Source organism: Labeo rohita, chromosome 7, assembly GCF_022985175.1.
Source record: "Labeo rohita strain BAU-BD-2019 chromosome 7, IGBB_LRoh.1.0, whole genome shotgun sequence".
NCBI classification, from domain to species: Eukaryota; Metazoa; Chordata; class Actinopteri; order Cypriniformes; family Cyprinidae; genus Labeo; species Labeo rohita.
In genome coordinates this window covers 35,757,027-35,774,949 of record NC_066875.1, presented here as the reverse complement: position 1 = coordinate 35,774,949, position 17,923 = coordinate 35,757,027, and the positions used below count along the sequence as shown (strand labels likewise).

The window sequence follows — 17,923 nt, the reverse complement described above, 5'->3', positions numbered from 1 at the left end:
AATTATTTCCTACAACTTGTTAATTCGTTCCTACGTTTTATTAATTTATTAATTTGTAAAATAAGGGAACGAATTAAAAAGTCGTATTAACGAATTCTTAATTTATTGCCACGAAATCTTTTATTTCCCACACGCAGTTTACCCGCATAAATGATCCGACAACATGGATTAAAAGTAAATGACAAGAAAACAAACCTGCGAAATTAAAGGGTGAGACGGTGATGATTTGTGAAAAGAAACTATAAATATTATTAAGTTTGTGGCAATTCGTGACCAACCGGGAAAACAGGACACACAGCCGCTTATGGCTTTAAATGTATTGGCTCGAACTGCATGAATCCAAAAGTATGGTCGCTACTAACATTTGCCTGCTAACCAATTATTTAACTTATAAAGAATGCTTTGTACCTCACTTGTGTCATATTCACGAAAAATGTTTCATATGAGCAACAGTGTGTTTTGCCGTTGCGCCGCCGAAGAAAGAGAATTCACTGACCGCGCGCCGTAATTACTTTTTATTTTAAATGCAGATCATGTCATGTGCAAACACAGCCATTGGGTTTCAAAATACAACAAAGAGCACCATAAAACCATTTAAAATGTGCATTTAGCGATCTAGTGACTGGATATGAAACAGGCAACAGTAAATTATCCCAAATGGAACAACGGCGCGCTTTCTCCTATAGCCGCTGCTGCCACTGCACGTGCTATTGCTATGCATCATTCTGTATGTGTATTCTCAGTTTAAATGCAGCGATACAAAACAGTGAATCTACTCCTCATTCAGTCAAAACTTTGCTTCAAGAATGAGCCACACTGCTGACGTGATCTAATCCCTAGCACACCCTTAGCACATGTGAGTTAACATATTCATCTTATCGGCAAAACATATCGGCATAATTTTTCATATCGGGCCGATGCCGATATTTACATTTGAAGTCATTATCGGCCGATTCCGATATCAGTCCGATAATATCGTGCATCCCTATATTTTATCCCCCCGGAACACTTTTTTTTTTTTAAAACAAAATTTTAAATGTGGGACCCCCCTCGAAACGCGATTGGGCTAGTTTTGGGCAGGTTTTGAGTAGCAGTTGGGTAGGTTTTGTTGTGAAAACCTGGCAACCCTGTTTTCGAAGTGTTAATGAATCCAGAGGAGAGTTTTCGGGAAGGCCTGTTTTACATGCAAATTACTCAGAATTTACTCATATATTTATTTAAAGGAACACTCCACTTTTTTATAAATAGGCTCATTGCCTATAGTTAATCAGTTGAGTTTTACCATTTTCGAATCCATTCAGCCGATCTCTGGGTCTGGCGGTAGCACTTTTACCAAAAGTGCTACCGCCAGACCCAGAGATCGGCTGAATGGATTGGAAATTGGTAAAACTCAACTGTTTAGCTCTAGGGGAGTTGGAAAATGAAAAAAATGAAATGAAAAAAAAAAGTGGAGTGTTCCTTTAACTTTCATGAATGAGGCCCATTGTGTCAAAGCAGCTTTACAGTATTAAACAGGAAAATAGTGCATCAATAATGCAAAGGACAATAGTACACGCTTATTTTTCAGTAAAAGTCAGTTCATAATTGATTTCAGTGATGTCGTCATCCAGCTCAATTCACTTAAAATAGTATTAGTGTAATCAAGTGAATGATATCGCTGTAAATTAAGTGGACAGTATGGATTGCCAAAGAGAACTGAGGTAAAATAGTTTTATTTTACTGTTTTCACTCTGTCTCGGTAGTCCCTCAAGGAAACAAAATAAATGCAGGAGTATTGTTGCCATAGCTTCATGAACATTTCATCCATTGAAAAATTCCACGTAGCAGGACCGATACCATTGTGTCTCTTTAGTATTGGCATGTTTGAAAGCATGTATGAAGGCACTTCTGTGCTCCAATTGGCCAGTGCCACAGATGTGATGGAACTCATCATGGACGACTGAAAAATATATTAAAGATGCTAACCTTTCTGTGGCGACATTGTGAAGCGTTGCAGGCGTGGCATTGGTTGTTGTCCACTATGACAAAAATGGCAATATCGGGGTAAAATAGTGTAGTCTGAACCGGGCTTAAATCCATGCAAATTTTTAAATCCAGGAAAACTGTATTGAGACTGTGTACTTACCATCTTTTATGTAGAAATGGAGTATTGAGCCCATTAGTCATTGCAGATGACCCGTTTGATTAAACCTAAAACTATTGATTTATAGTCCTAAAGTATAAAATGTAATCTGAGGTAGTGATGCACTGAAATGTGTTTTTTTTTTTTTTTTTTTTAATGAATTTAAATTTTTCATTTTGCGTAAATCCAAACCAAAAATAAAGTTTGGCTAATTATATTTGGTAAAATTGCATAATTGATATGCTGTTCAGGTTGTGTACTCTTCTCAGCTTACAAATTCAACCAGTTGTAGTTCTTTGGTAACGAGCCAACTTTTAATTATTTTTAGCTGAAAATAACTTGCATACTGCTAGTCCTAGAATATGTTGTTTCTTATCCACACTATGTCCACGAAATTGACGATTACACGGTCAAAAAGCATTATTAGAGAAGTGCTAATTAAACGTCATTGTTCGGGACAGTTGTTACAGCCCCCCAAAACTATTTTGGCTGATACTTCTTTTTTGCTCCTTTAGCCAAATATTTTCTGTTGCTGAAATGTTGGTGTAATTGAGGTTAATTGATGGATCGGTTAAACTTTATTTTCCACCAGTGTGGAAATTTGTCTCTGCTAACACTTTGAGTCCTTTTGAAGATTCGTAGAGAAATTTAATTTGCGTCTTTTGCAATGCCTCACTGAAGAAACAATTCTACAGAAGTGTAAATCATCACTTTATCTTCATATCATCTTCAAATTCATGTCTCGAAAGGTTTATACATTAGAAAAATCTAATCTTTTTGTGTGGAGAAAGTGAGTAGGATTGTTTTTTTTTTTTTTTTTTTACTTCTGTTGCACTATTCATAATTACAAATATTTAGGGAAATAAGTTCTGTGCAACAGATCACATAACATCTTAACAACTAATGGCGTTTTCTGGACGCACATGTAATTCTTCTCTCATTTGGAATTTTCCAAAAATACGAAGTTACATTCTTGTTTAAATCCTGAAATTGCAGCTGTGGCTACCTAATATGATTTGAAATTCAGAAGTTCTTAATGGGGCTTTTCAGGGTGGTTAGAGGAAGGAATTTTTGCAGCGTTTGTTTCTTTCTTTTTGTTTGCCATCCCGTACCCCATTACTCTGACGCAGATACCTCTACTTAAGAAGAGGGGACCGAACCGGACAAGTGGAACACAACAGTTAATGAAGCACATTAGACAACACACCGTTGTAACAAGCTGGTTTATAAGCAGAATGTAGAACTGTTGGGGAAAAAAGGGATGCTCTTCTTTTATGAGAAGATCAGGACCACCTCTGGGCACCACCATACAAACCAAAACATTAAGGTATGTGACAAGTATGAACAATAATGCATGTGAACATTGGGTTGAAATGTTCACAGCTCTTCCTGTAATGAAGCCCCTTAATTCTGATGCTCTTAATGGGAAGGAATTCTTGAGTTGCAAAGGTCTCTTCATGTGCCACCTTCCGATACACCCTCGCTCTGACGCACATGCCTCTACTCAAGACTAGAAGAGGACTAGAACTTCAGGCATGTCTAAAGAAATAAACAGAACACAATTCTAAGATGAATACAATGACAACACTCAATCTTTACGTAGTCCAATTAGTGGGTTTAGACCTTCTCGTTCTCAAGAAGAATAATTAGAATAAACAGTTTTGTCTTGACTCCTTTTTGTGGAACCGCCGAACAGCTACAACATCTACCTTGCATCCTATTGTCGCTGGTTGGTTTCTATTCTGTTGTCCTCATGGTGTTGAAGTTTCCTCTCCATTCAGTTTTTCTATAAAGAGGCCCTTTTTTGCTTCAAGAGCCCTCCAATCCCGAATCTCGCTCCTCACTAAAAAACTTGAGAGGGTCTGTAAGGAGAAACTTGCGTGAGCATTGACCTTAGTTGTGACGTCAGACGGTGTTCATTAAAGAATAGTATTCTATTGATGAAAAAATCTAATTTGAACTCTCACGTTTTGCATATGGGAAGTCCTTATTCACAGGTGCCTTCCCCTTTGTTGCTGCTAATGGGAAAGACGTGCTTTGTCAGTATTGGAATGTCACAGGGAAAATGATTGACATGAGCTCAGACTTTGTTCCTTTTTGAGTGCATGTGGGATTCTGCAGTTAGTGAATACTAAAGCTCTTTTGTCCTTTTTTCTTTTTTCCCATGGTTTTTTGGGTTGATAATATATAATATTTAATTGCTGTAGAATTAAGTGTTGTTTGCACGTTAATGTATTATCATTAGAGATGATTATTCAATATTTTAGTCAATATTTTTTACAAATTGTTTGTTTTCCAGGCACAGGTGCAGATCGCTCGTGACAATGCCGTGACATCACAGCAGCGATCAGTGAGTGGACGGAGGATACGAAAGGAAGTGTGCTCAGGTACAGAGGTGGACAGAACTGGAAGCAACCCCTTTTCAGAAAAGGATTCTGGGATACTGGATGTGGAGGATGAAGAGGAAGATGAGGTGAGAAAGGAAAGATTCATCTCAGCAGTTGCAATAAAACCATTAGGCATTTCAACTGATTTTAGAAAAAAAATTTTTTTTATAAATAAATAATATACAGACAATACATAATTTACAGACAACACATTCACATAAAAAACACAACACCTCAGTCAAATTAAGGATAGCCACTGAAACAAAAAACCCCCTTAAAACGTTTTGTTCTTCCACCAGATACACTAAACTGATGCCCTGAGTAGGGCTGCAAAGATTCCTCAATTCTATTCAAGTATTCCTTTTTTAAAAAAATCCTTGGCTGCATTTTGCCCATGACGAGTAACCTGCAGAATAAATATATGCGATGCAGGTTTACTGTATGCACTTTAATTATTTACGTGTGTAGGTTACGTATGTGCATCTTAGAGCGGCTCTGTTCCCAGTAAATGCTTTTACACAAACTGTTATCATTTACATTTGTGGAGCTTCTCAAACTCCATGTTATTGTTAGTTTGGGTTTATTCTAACGTTCTTCTGGGAACACAATGTGCGCTATCTTATCAGATTTTTAAGAAAACATCAATATCTTTCTCAATATGCTAACTGTTCATCACAATTTCAAAATAAAAGCTCAAACCCTCTCTCTGAGTTTACACGTTTTGATGTCCACGTATTCAAGAAATTACAGTAGCTGTAGATTTTCTATCTATCTATAAAGAAAAGGCTGAATATTAAAGATTAAGTGGACATTTGAATGAAATGTTGTTGAGTACACACGGATTCGGTTGCTCAATGAAGTGTAAAAACAATTGTCAGGCAGTTGGTGGCTTTTGCAGGCATTTGTTATAATGCCTAATATACATTCGCTCTGTTTATAATACATTATGTATTTTAGCAGTATTGTTCAGTAAAACCATATGATTACTTGCTTTTAATACTTTATTTGAACTAATTATTTTTGCCTCATTGCTATTATATATGTATTTTAAGTCATTTTAAAGGCTATTATTCACTTAGGTCTGTTTTTATTACTACCAAAACATTAATTATAATTATCCGATTACTCGATTAATCGTCAGACTAATCGTTGGATTACTCGATTACCAAGATAATCATTAGACCTGAGGGCAGCAATTGAATTCAATAAAAGACTTATAAAATAAAGTCAAAATTTTGGTACATACATTGAATGTTCCCATCTTTTTTAAAAAAATATTCTTTGCTGAATTTTCTTACAACAAATGATAAATTTGCTTTAAAACTTAGTATGTCATCAAAATTACTATCCCAACATATTTATGATTGTCAGTCATTTCAATATCCACTCCATCTATGTTCATCAACCCTGGACTCAATGTTGATTTTCCAAAATCAGTTAACATTTCCTTGTTTTTTTCCCCACATGTAATTGAAGGTGGTATTTACCACGTCACAAAGTCTTGTACTACGGGACCGTGCCCTCGATTTTATTTCTGTAGAAAACTCGCTATCACCGAGTCATCAGCATTTTTAAAAATTTGCCTGTTCTCATGAACTACGGCAATCATTTGTGTACATGATATGTAACTAGGGTGACAGACAACAACCAGGAAAATGTTCTTAGGGGAACAAATTGTTCTTCAGTAACTAAGTTCCTAGAACTTCCTGGTGGGAAAGAAGCTCTTAAGTACACAGTAATGGTTCCTGGTTAATTTTGAGTTGAATGTGAATGAATCACTCAGCATATACATCAGATTTATTCAGCTCTGTCTGATTCATCAGTTTTCTTCTGAAAAATCGACTTAGATCTGCAAAACACTATCACAGTATTTCAGTACAGTGTTCCATCCACGTTAGCCAAAAGTCATGAAAATCAATCAGTTTTTTTTTTTTTTGTGGAAGTGGAACCATTTCTGAATATTGATGAATACCAAAACCTAGTCCCTTTGACTCTGTTTCTGTCTCTCTCTAGCAGTCCCTTTCTCCTGCTTTACTCTAATATCCCCATGGACTTGCTGTTGGGCTGCCTGCCCAGTCCAGGATCCCCTCCCTTTCTTAATGGAGCGTCTCAGCTCTGCAGTCGTTTAGTGTCATTAGGGCTGCCCCGCTCCTCTGAGGCGGCAATGTGAGACGTGTGGGGCATGCAAGACGTGCTCCCCAGCTGTGGCTGCCGTCACCGTCATGGAGAAAAAGGATGATTCCCGGTCTCGCTTTGCTCCTGAGAGACAAATTAAAGTGACGCAGTCAAGACACTCTCAGTTCGTTGTTTAGTTTACCTTAAGTTTATTTTGACGTGCTCAGATAAGCGTTGTTTGTGTTGTGTGACTTCTTCACTTGTTTTGACGTGGTGTTTTCACTTGGTCAGACTGAAGCAACACAAGATTGACACTTGTTGTGTTTGTACCAAAGCACTGGTGATAGGCTTTTGTTTTCTGTTTGCATTGTTACATTAAGCAGACACTTTGGTACCAAAGCAGCTATAAACAAAAAAAAAAAGTTGCTAAATAATTTAATTTGTTGACTAATGTCGCCATCTTTACCTAACATCATACCCAATTTAGCTGAATACAATTTTGAGATCTGTTTGATCAAATCTCAACATTTTGAGTTCCACAAAAGTGAAAACCTTACCTTTAAGTGACCCTGGTAAGGTTAATGCTTTTTGCCCTCTCGTTTGACCTTTCCCCCTTCCCTTCCCTCCATGCTTCAATCAGCCTGTGCGTCATCATGTTTTCCTCTTCTGGCTCCTGCTTGTGCCAGCCTTTAATCTGCTCGAATCTCTGCGCTCAGGGGCTTCCTGAGAAACTGGTTGTATCCAGAGATGCAGATCGGTGCCCGTTTAATGACCCCATGCCACCTGAATGATGTCCCATTGCGCCCCTTTGTCCTGTCTGTAAACTGTTTCGAGGGGAGAATGTTAATGTGAACATGCCGTCCCTGAACCGGATAGACATTTCCAGCGCTGTCCCAGCGGTGCATCAAGACTGAATTGTTTTTTCCACATTCTCTCTGGGTTATTGTTGGTGGTGGCACAACATAGTTGGTTTTGTTTGTCCCAAGTTGCCATTTTGCGGGCACCAGATCAAAGCTGGCATTGTTTAGTTTTCCATTTGTTTGCTTACTTTTAGAAAAATAGTCTTTCCTTACCGGTAAGGTCAAGGGTGGCTCAGGTCAAAGGGAGTAAGGAGAAAGAAGTTAAATCTGGTTCAGTCTGGTTAAAGCTATCCTACTGCAGTTATTTATTCTAGTTGAAAAATACCTTTTAATATGTTTCTTGTGATTTCCATTTTTAGTGCTGATGTATTTCTCATTGACTTTTGTTTTTTTTGTTTTTTTGTATTGCAGATTCCTGGTGCGCAGGACCTGGTGGACTTCTCTCCTGTGTATCGCTGTTTACACATCTACACTGTACTGGTGAGTATGTCTTGTTTGCATACTAAATTTTTATTTCAGGTTTGACTTTTTTAAAATCAGAATATGAACTCTGTGTTGGCCCTCACGCTTACACATATAACCTGCACTTCGTTCCCCAAGGCCTTGCAGTGTGTGGTTCTCAAAGAGTGAATGTCTTGTGTGTTTTCAGAATATGTTTATGAAAATGTGTGTGTGAGCGAATGTGTATTTTTAGTGTGTGTATGAGAGGACGTTCATGTAAAATGTGTGAATTGTGTTAATGTCTTTTACATTACCATTCAAAAATTGGGTCAGTAATTTATTTTTGATTTTTTTTTTAAAGAAATTATTACTTTTATTTAGCAAGGATGCTTTAAATATGTCAAAAGTGACAGTAAAGATTTTAATATTGTTATGAAAAAAGTTGTACTTTTAAACTTTTATCAAATAATCCTAAATAAACACGGTTTCCACAATAATATTAAGCAGCGCAGGAAGGGATCTTGTGATTGTGGAGTAATGGCTACTGTAGGGCCCTATGAAATCCGTTTAATTTTTTTTTTCCAAATTCTGTGTTTCTTTTTTTTTTTTCGTTTTAATTGTTCTGGAATCCATTTTTACCATTTTGATTTTTCTGGACTTCTAATTAATTAAAAATATGATACAGTTTAACATCAATTTATTAAAAACATAACAAAAATTACATGTTTAGGGCCTTATGAAATGTTTTATTTTTTTCACCTTCTGTTTTACTGTTTTACTGTTACCAAATTCTGTTTAAGCATGTCTTATTATTGGAATGCATATATATACAGTTTTTTTTTTTTTTTTTTTAAATATTTTTTCACAATATTTAAAATGTTCTGGTTATCACATGAAGGCATAAAATATTAATTTAATTTATCCTTTAATCAAATGAAAATTAAACAAATGTAATTTTTTTGGCAAACAAAGTTACTATTAAAATTAAAACATGAAAGAAGTATTGTGGGATTGTTCCTTAATAAAATAAAAGTTTTAACAATTAAATTCTGTTTTTATGACTGGATTCCGCGTTTTCCGCATCACGGAAATCATAGAGTCCTACTACTGAAAAGTCAGCTTTGTCATCACAGGAATTAAAATTTTAAATATTAATTTTTAAAAGAAAACAGTAATATTTCACAATACTACTGTTTTTACTGTATTTTAATAAATAAATGCAACCTTGGTGAGCATTTAAAAAAAAACGACAAAAAAATTAAAGGGGTCATGAACTTACAAACCAAAATTCTTGATCTTCCTGACATAAGAAGTCATTGTACTATAAAAACGTCCTGTAAGTTTCAGAACTCAAAACTTTGTCATTAGGCCAAAACGACTTTTAATAAGTGCCGCCTCAGCAGAAGCAGTTGACATCACTGCCTGTTTAACCCCGCCCACCGATTCGCGCTTAGTGTTTACCAGAGAGGCGAACAAGCAGGTCTACACAGAAACCAAACAAAAAAAATGCTCTAAAAACAACAGTATGCTCTGCAGTGCCAATTTCTAGAAAAAAAGTCTTTGCATTGCCTTCCTTCTGATCCCAACATAAGGGAAGAGTGCATGAACTTCAAAAAGATTGAAATTGAAAGACAATGCTGTGCCGTCTATATTGGTTCCGACAGTGATGTTGCAACAAAAATGTGAATAACTGTTTTCATTACGTGGTCACTATTGCTTTGTCTCTTCTTACAGATTGTTTGATACGTCCTGAGTTATTTATGTGTTTTAAGCCTAAATCACAGCAGCTGCCATCTATGAGGAATAATTGTATGCTGCTAGCCAATCATAGCAGTGGGCGTTTACTTTTGAGTCTAAAATCTGCCACAGCTATTCAGACAGAGCGTTCTGATGAGGGGGGTTAAGAGCAGGACAGAAAATAGCCTATTACTTCTAAATTATGATGTTTTTGATCTAAAAATCTTGATAACATTATAAGTGGACCTCAGAGAACAGTACAAAATAAAAACAAAGGCAGTTCATGACCCCTTTAAAATCTTACCGACCCCAGACTTTTAAACGGTAGTGTATGTGTAAATCATTTTAATTGAATGTATGGTTACTTGATTAAGTGAAAACATCAAACCTAATTTTAAATCAAAAGGATAACATGCACTTTTGTTGATCTTGGTGAACATGGCAAGTAATTATTTCATTGTGATTTTTATGGCTTTTGGTTTTTAAATTGGCTTTATCTGGATATTAGATGTTTTTCATATCATTTTTCAAATAACAAAATTGCAAAATTTGACACAATAATTGCTTTGAGTTTTTGGTCCAACTCATACAGCCCTAAATTGATTTGTATCTCTATATGGTAAGTACATCTGTTCATCCATGCTAGCGGGTCATTTTGAATGTAAGCCGCTAGCACCAGTTGTTTGTTGATGACTTTGCTAAAATCTGCCAGTGGAAACTGCTCCATAGTTTACCAGCATGTTCTCCACCCAAAAGTACCCTGGAATGTTTCCTGCACAAACAAATATTGCATTTGACGCAGCCACAAGTAATGAAAAACACTTCTTAAATGCATCACTGTTAATTTATTAGCTATTAACTTGCTAGACACGCATCTATGGAGTCATGAGTCTTTAAACTGTTTGCTTTTGTAGCATGCTTCAAAATGTGACCACGAATTGGGTGTAGGTCTACGTGCTTGGGTGGGTACGTCGGTTTTTTTTTTTTTTTTTTTTTTTTACGTGAGTACGCACGTGTTTGTTTTCAGAGTGTACGTGCTGACAGCTCCTCATGAAGACTCTCGAATTGTTAGAGTTGGTGGAATGTCACTTTTATGACCCCCCGGCCTGTAAATTTCAAGTGTGAGCAGACGGACTGTCATTACTACAATAGTCTTTGTAATGGAAGCTGGTGAGAATGGCATGTTGGGGAATCGGGGTAGAGAGGAAGCCTTTAGAGTTCACATCTTGCCCTTTTTTGACCAGGTCTAGGAGCCGTCTGAGGACGCAGAGGAAAAGGAGGAAAAGTAAAGGACGAGAGTTGTTTGAAAGTGACCAGGGAGTCATAGAAGGGACACACACAAACACTGTTTTGAGGTTATAGGAAAGAAAGCAAACAAATGGGAAAGGAGCCTCGATAAGCGAGTCGATGTGTTTCTTTTTAAGAAAGAATGTTCGCGTTTTTGTGTTTCCTTTCCCTGGTGACCCTTGAGTCACCTTGGACCCTGGGAAATCACACTGCTTGCTTATACAAAAACAATCAGAATTGCACTTTATATGTCCCTGAAGGACTTTTTTTGTTTAAACGGTGAGCACACACTCATGAACGCCTGTGTTCGATTGCACATATGGCCGATACTTCCCATTCACTGTATATACAGTGTCCTGAACGCCCCCACAGGAAGGAAGTTGTTGAGGCTGTTGTATGTTTATATGGCGATCAGCCTTAGTGTGACATCACTCCTGATAATTTAAACAAACTTCATGTAAACATGGCTACTCGCTACTGTAACGACTGAGAGACACTTATGGAAGGGAGGGAAATGAGTCAAATATAGAAATTGCTCTTGACCTTGGTCCTGTACATGTACAATGGCCCTTTTTTTGGGTCTGCTCTGACTTCTGAGCTGGCTGCGCTCCAGATGGCCCGAGCTGGAAGCCGGCAGGAGACGCTGAGGGGGTTCACCTGGGTTTCCTTCATACCAGAGGGTTGTGACCCGGCCACGGTGTCCCTTAGCTTTTTTTTTTGTGCATGTGTGTATGTGTGTGAGACAGTACAGGCCTGTGAGGCCTGGAACTATAAGTGTGGAGCTGCTGCGGAGTGACAGGAAGTTGAACTCCAGTTGGAAAGTCAAGCCGAGGGATGGAAAGAATAAGGATGGAGTAAGAGAACAGGACAAGGAAGAGGTCAGAGTGCCAGTTAGAGGGTACAGCCTGTTCTTCAGTCAAGTTTGGCTTGAAATGTTTCAAATGAAGACAATGTGTTTTAAGTTTTTCTACACATTGCCATCAGACAATTGACATTTTTATGAATTTGCAGATAATAAAGTTCAAACGGACAGAGGAAAAACATTATCCCTCTGGAGTGGTGGAATTGAAAGAGAACAGTGGAATGCAGTAGAATAGAAAACAGGGAAAAGAGGAAGCATGAGTTTTAGAAAGTGTGACCTCTCCGTCTCAAGGACTTGCATTTACCATAAATGCTTATTGTTTTTGCATTGCCAGAAAACAGCCCAACTGAAATGGCATTTGCCTTTTAAACCAGTCTGACCTCAAGTGCAGCCACTGAGATTTAATAGCGCTACTGTGTCAGAGATCAGAGGCTGATGGAGATCTCAAGAGGTCACAGTTCGTTCTCTTACCTCTGTTTGCTCTCGGTATCTCTCTTTTGGTTATTTGTTTAAATTTTTTCTGTCACATATTTAGACCTTTTTTATTATGTATTGGTGGTTGATTTAGCGTAGACATTTACTTTCAACGTTTTGGACGTTATGCAATGATTAGTTACACATTTGTAAGGGAAAGTAATATTTTTTTTAAAGGATTAGTTCGCTTCCAGAATAAAAATTTCCTGATAATTTGCTCACCCCTATGTCATCCAAGATGTTGATGTCTGTCTTTCTTCAGTCGAAAAGAAATGAAGGTTTTTGAGGAAAACATTCCAAGATTTTTCTCCATATAGTGGACCAATATTCTTAGCACTGTATGACATAGCCTCAAGGACTTTTGCAAAAATAAAAAATAAATAGACTTTTATGTGCGCACAAAAAAGCATTGAACTTAGGACAATGCACACTGAGCCACCTGTTGTGTTATCAGCCTATTTTGCAGTGTGGTTTCTTGGCCTCCACAAAGTATACATTAAAGAGACCTGGGGCCTTGAAATATTGAATACTGCCCTAACGAAAGACAAATTTTAAACCCTTTTTTTACCAGTCTTTTTTTATAGACCCTTGAATTTGGCAAATTGTATGCCTTCAGCCCAATTTGAATCACGGCTCCACCACAGAGGATGTACTAAATTGGACGTTATGCCTTGATATTAGAGGTACTACCACAGGAAAAGCCAAATTTTGAGCAAGTAGATCTCTATTAATTCATGTGCATCCATGCTCTCGCTTTATTCATATTAAGATGGCAGTGATGCATGAAGGAAATAGGTTATATAAACTAGAAATATTAATGTGTAAGCATGCAAAAACTTTCCATGCGCATATTTTTTAATTTTTTAATTTTTTAATTTTTTAATTTTATTTTAGTTAAGCTCTGTATGTTGTTACTTTGAGAAAATCCATGAAAAAAAACATAGGTAGGAAAAATATTTACAGATGACTGTACTATATACCAAATATAAAGCTAAAAATAATGCTCTATGTACCATTTATATTAAATATGGTCTGAAAATGTACTGAAAGGTTTGGAAATCTGAGCCTGGAAAAATATGGAATTTTGAAATGTCCATCTAGTGAAATGGTCTTCTTGCACTAGCCCGACGTTATGTAGTTACATTGGAAAGGTCATGTGACGTAGGTGGAAGTACTGACCCTGTGTTTACAAAGTGAACGTGCAAAGAAAGTCAAAGGCCTTTACAAGAAAAAGGTAAAAAAACGATGTCAGATGATTTTGAAGATGGAGGAGAAAATGAAGTTTTTTATCCTAGCTTACCTTTTTGAACTCAAGTACACAGACATAGAACTGACCACACGTGACCTTTCCATCGTGATTAAGTAATGCGTGAAATCGCAGACGCATTGCAGAGCTCCTGATGGAACTTCAGGTCTGAACAGTGTCTCAGTTCTCTGACAGTTCTGGTCTGTGTTCTGATCAGTGTAAACACAAGCTGGTTGTGATGGGCCAGCTGCAGTGGAGAAGGAGAACCACAGAGCGGGCCTCCATTCTACTTCTCCGACCCTGAAAACCACACCCAAAAGTCTGCCGTCTGACACAACTGTATATGTCACTGTCTGTATTAGTTGAACCACTAGATCTTTGTGGAGGGAAGTTCAGCTAACCTTTAGTGTGGATCTTTCTTCGATAGTTGATGTTGGCACTGTTCTCCTTTGATTTTGACTGTTTAGGTTTAGGAACATCTATAAGAGATGGGGCGTTTGGACACGTTCTACTGGGTTTAGACTGCAGTTGGTAGACCTGCTCTTCTCAGTCTTAGTAACCGCAGAAGAGCTTGCATAGCCAACAGGATGGACACACTCAGTTAAATTCCCTTCATACAGAACACGGCATCCTTCTTGACCATTCTTTTTTTCCTTCTCCAGAATTTTTTTTTAAGGATTCTTAAAAAATTTAAGGATTCCTGCAAAGAATCAGTGTCGTCAATGACCGTATATTGTGCCGTATAGAGTCATTTTACCCCACTGTGGACTGTTCACTCTGGTGAAGCAAATTTAAGTTACGGGCAGCTTACAGTATGACAAGCTGCAGCTTCAAAGTAGAGTGGTTATGAATCATTGAATACATTTTTTTTTAATAAGTTGATGGATGAACCAACTGGCTAAAATGAATCAGACTTCCCGGCACTTTTTGCGAGAGCGAAAATGTAGCATTTGCGTTGAGCAAGTTACTTTCTTTCTCATACTTTCTTCTTATGTTCCTTACTGAATTGTTTCACCTTCTGTCTTTCATTGTGCTCTGAGGTCCTCTGTGGTTAAAACAGAATATCTGTTCAATCCCTGCTGTTATTAAAGGTTTAAGGTTGTTCTAAAGTCATTCAAAATTTATATAATGCTTTTCCATTTCTGTGCCCACTTTTTTTTTTTCTCCTTCAATTCTTATTTCTCAAACCTTATTCTTCCCCACACATCATTACATTTGTGTGGTCTTGGTTAACTATTTGGGTTTGGTAACCAAATGATTACTGGTTTAAACCCTTGAGGGACTCTGTATTACTATTGTGCTCTTAGTGAGGACTCTGGCATAATAAGTATGCTGTAATTTGCTGTAGATCGAAGCATCAGCTAAATGGCAATGTTGTAATAGACTACAGCTCTATTCAAAAACCTGGTGTGCTTCTTTCGTAGACAGCATTTTAGTCATTATAAGCTCACCAGTACGAAGACTGATGCAATACTTAGACAGCTGCATTATAATTCATTTCATGTATCCAGCATTGTGACTCAATCAGTGCAAAAAGTTCAAGTAAAAGCTGTCTATGAATACTTATTTTATTCAGTGTCTATTAAAATATTTAAAAAATAGATTAAAAGAGACATTGGATGCCCATTTTCCACAAGTTGGTATGATTTTTTTTTAGGGTCTTCATGAAATGTATGTATCCTTAAAGGCACAAAATGTAAGTTTTTGCCGCTAGAGGGCGCATATTCAAAACAAACAAAGAAACAAAGGTATCGGGCTGAAAGTCGTGGAAGCGAAACAAGGACGCTGGAGTGATTGTTAATGAAGGATGAGCGCGATACACAGCTTCGAATGCTTTTACGGCTTTCACGGCTTTAATTATGCCAGATTTAGCCGCTTCCTCTTCTTCCGGTCGTGCATGTTTTATCATACTTGAAATTTCTGTTATAATGCTACTCTGTGCATTCGTCACCTCTCTAATAAAATGCATAACATATTTGGGGTTTCCATTTTTTCTACAAAATAAAACTGGAAAATCGAGGGTGTATGACGTCACTGGCAGGCGACACAATGACTCGGTCAGTTACACTAGTTAAAACAGCTTATTTCTCTGGATTTAAACATTCTTTTAAATATTTGGCATAATTTAAGTACACAAGTCAGTGGTTTTGGATGTTTTAATCAAAATCCTCAGTGGCTCTGATGTCAGGAGAAAGTTAAGACTCTTGTATTCACTTTTACATCCAACTACAAAACACCTGCATTGCTTATGAGACGTTGTCGTTACAGCTGCTCAGGAGCGCAGAGCAAATGGCAGACTGTGTGCAACTGGCTGAGAGCTGAAAATTTACAAATATGGGACAGTCCATCATTGGTCGTGGGTGGGGCTTGAGCAATATGATGTCATACTACTCAGAAAGGTTTTGTCTACACACTGCTAAGATGCATTTTTATGCAAACACCATGTAAAAAAAAAAAAAAATTCATCCAATGTCCCCTTTAAAAATAGTTTACAAATAGTTACATTTAATTAAAAATATGCTGTTATAAAGTAAGTAAAAAATCCCATAAAATGTTCAATAAAAAAACTGGCAGCTGTGGTTAACAGAAATTCACTGCAATACTCAATGACAATGTCTCTGGTATTATAGAATAGCATATAATTGCAAAAAAAACATACATTCGACTATATTTTACAGTAAAATGACATGCAACACGAAACCATTTAGTTTTTTACCGTAAAAAAACTGTAAGGTTTGGTTAAGGTGACTTACTGAGTTTTTACTGTAGCATTTTTACTGTAGTGTATGAAAGACAGAGCTGGTGTGAAACAAGGTCTCAGCTTTAAAATGTTGTAGTTTTTTAGGAAATTTAAATAATAAATACAGTTTTGTGGCTCTTTATTGTGTCATGACAAATCGCTGTACCAGCATGTGAACCAATCATCTGTTCTTTTTTACTTAAAGCACAAAAAAAAAAAGAATAAACATCAGAACCTATTTTATTTCAACCGTGGAAAGATGTCAATACAACAAAGTCCAATGTAGTTATTCTACTCTCCTGTCTGATTTGTTTGTTGTACATTATGGTTAATTGACACTTTGCAGGGAGTTTGATTGACATGTGACCTGGCCAATCATAATGCAGAATCTGCCATTTTTGTCTGACAAACAAACAGGATACCTTCTGATGTTCTGATGTGTTTATTTCATGCAATATCTATTAAAGAGGAATAGATGATCGATTCACATTCCGCCTGAACTGAGGCACTACAGTGAACTGTCATGACACATTAAAAAGCCACAAAATGGTATTTATTGTTTGAATTTCTCAAAAAAAACCCTTTTTTTAATACCTAGAGTAACCTTCTCTGTCAATCTCCTCTTTGCTCCACAATGTATTTTTCACTGCGTGAAAGCTGCAAAGGGTCAATTGACATTCAGGTTTGCCTGTGGACTTCACACGAGGAGATGTATAAGTGTGTTGCTCAGTGCTGCAGCTGCCTATATATATGCTGCTGACCGGCAAAAAAGCTCACTAGTTTTGAAACAGAGCTTACGTCTCTCTTTTGTTATTTACGAAATGGTTCTGTGTGGTCAAGTCTTGTCCTGTTTTATTATCTTTGTATAAGAGGTTCAATCACCCACTCTGGCTAGATAAATTCAGAGGCCCTTACCCGGAAGTAGTGATAAGTCCTACCGTACAGCCACTGTTTTCTAGCTTTATCTCTGTCACTCTGTGTTTTACTGTTCTGTTTCTGCACTCTGTTCTGACAGGGACGTGTGTGCATGTGTTAGTGTCATGCCCTTATAGACCTTGATAGCGGTCTGTGTGAGGTGGACAGGAACTGTACTCTGGGACTCTGGGAAACGGATCAAGTCTTAAAGCGGTGAATGAAGGCCTTTGTTTTTAGACCACAGGCCTCTGTTGAGCTGTATTCTGAATCATGCTAGGAGATTAGGAGAGAGAGTACTTGATATGCTCTTATTTGAAGTTTAGCATGGCCTCTATAAGGGAGAATCTGTTTTCCTGTGTTAACTGCTTGTCTCAGTCATCACCTCCCCTCTATAGTTTCTTTGGTCATCTTGAGCTTTGTGTGTGTGTGTGTGTGTGTGTGTGTGTAAGTCTTTAATGACTGGTACTCAGTGGTCACGGAGCAGTTCACACAAAATGAGTCACGCCTGTTAGTAAACAGCCTTATTCTCACTCAGGTGATTAGAATGTGTATCTGCTTTACCCAGGGTGCCCGGGACACGTTTGAGAACTACTACAGGAAGCAGCGGCGGAAACAGGCCCGACTAGTGCTGCAGCCTCACTCTAACATGGTACGCCCTCACACAGCTGAGCACATGCTTTGTGTGTCTGTCTGTTTTACACCCTTTAATCATATTCACTGCACCAACCCCAATCGCT

The 17,923-nt window shown here is 37.5% G+C and overlaps 1 protein-coding gene across 1 annotated transcript in view; it reads left to right on the top strand.

Annotated features, from left to right (window-relative positions):
* The window catches only part of exoc6b (exocyst complex component 6B), a 117,382-nt gene that overhangs the window by 37,689 nt on the left and 61,770 nt on the right, over positions 1-17,923 (top strand). The window contains exons 7-9 of the mRNA XM_051114092.1: positions 4,422-4,595; positions 7,896-7,964; positions 17,752-17,835. Of these exons, the coding sequence (XP_050970049.1) occupies positions 4,422-4,595; positions 7,896-7,964; positions 17,752-17,835 (327 nt within the window). The remainder of the gene's footprint in view (positions 1-4,421; positions 4,596-7,895; positions 7,965-17,751; positions 17,836-17,923) is intronic.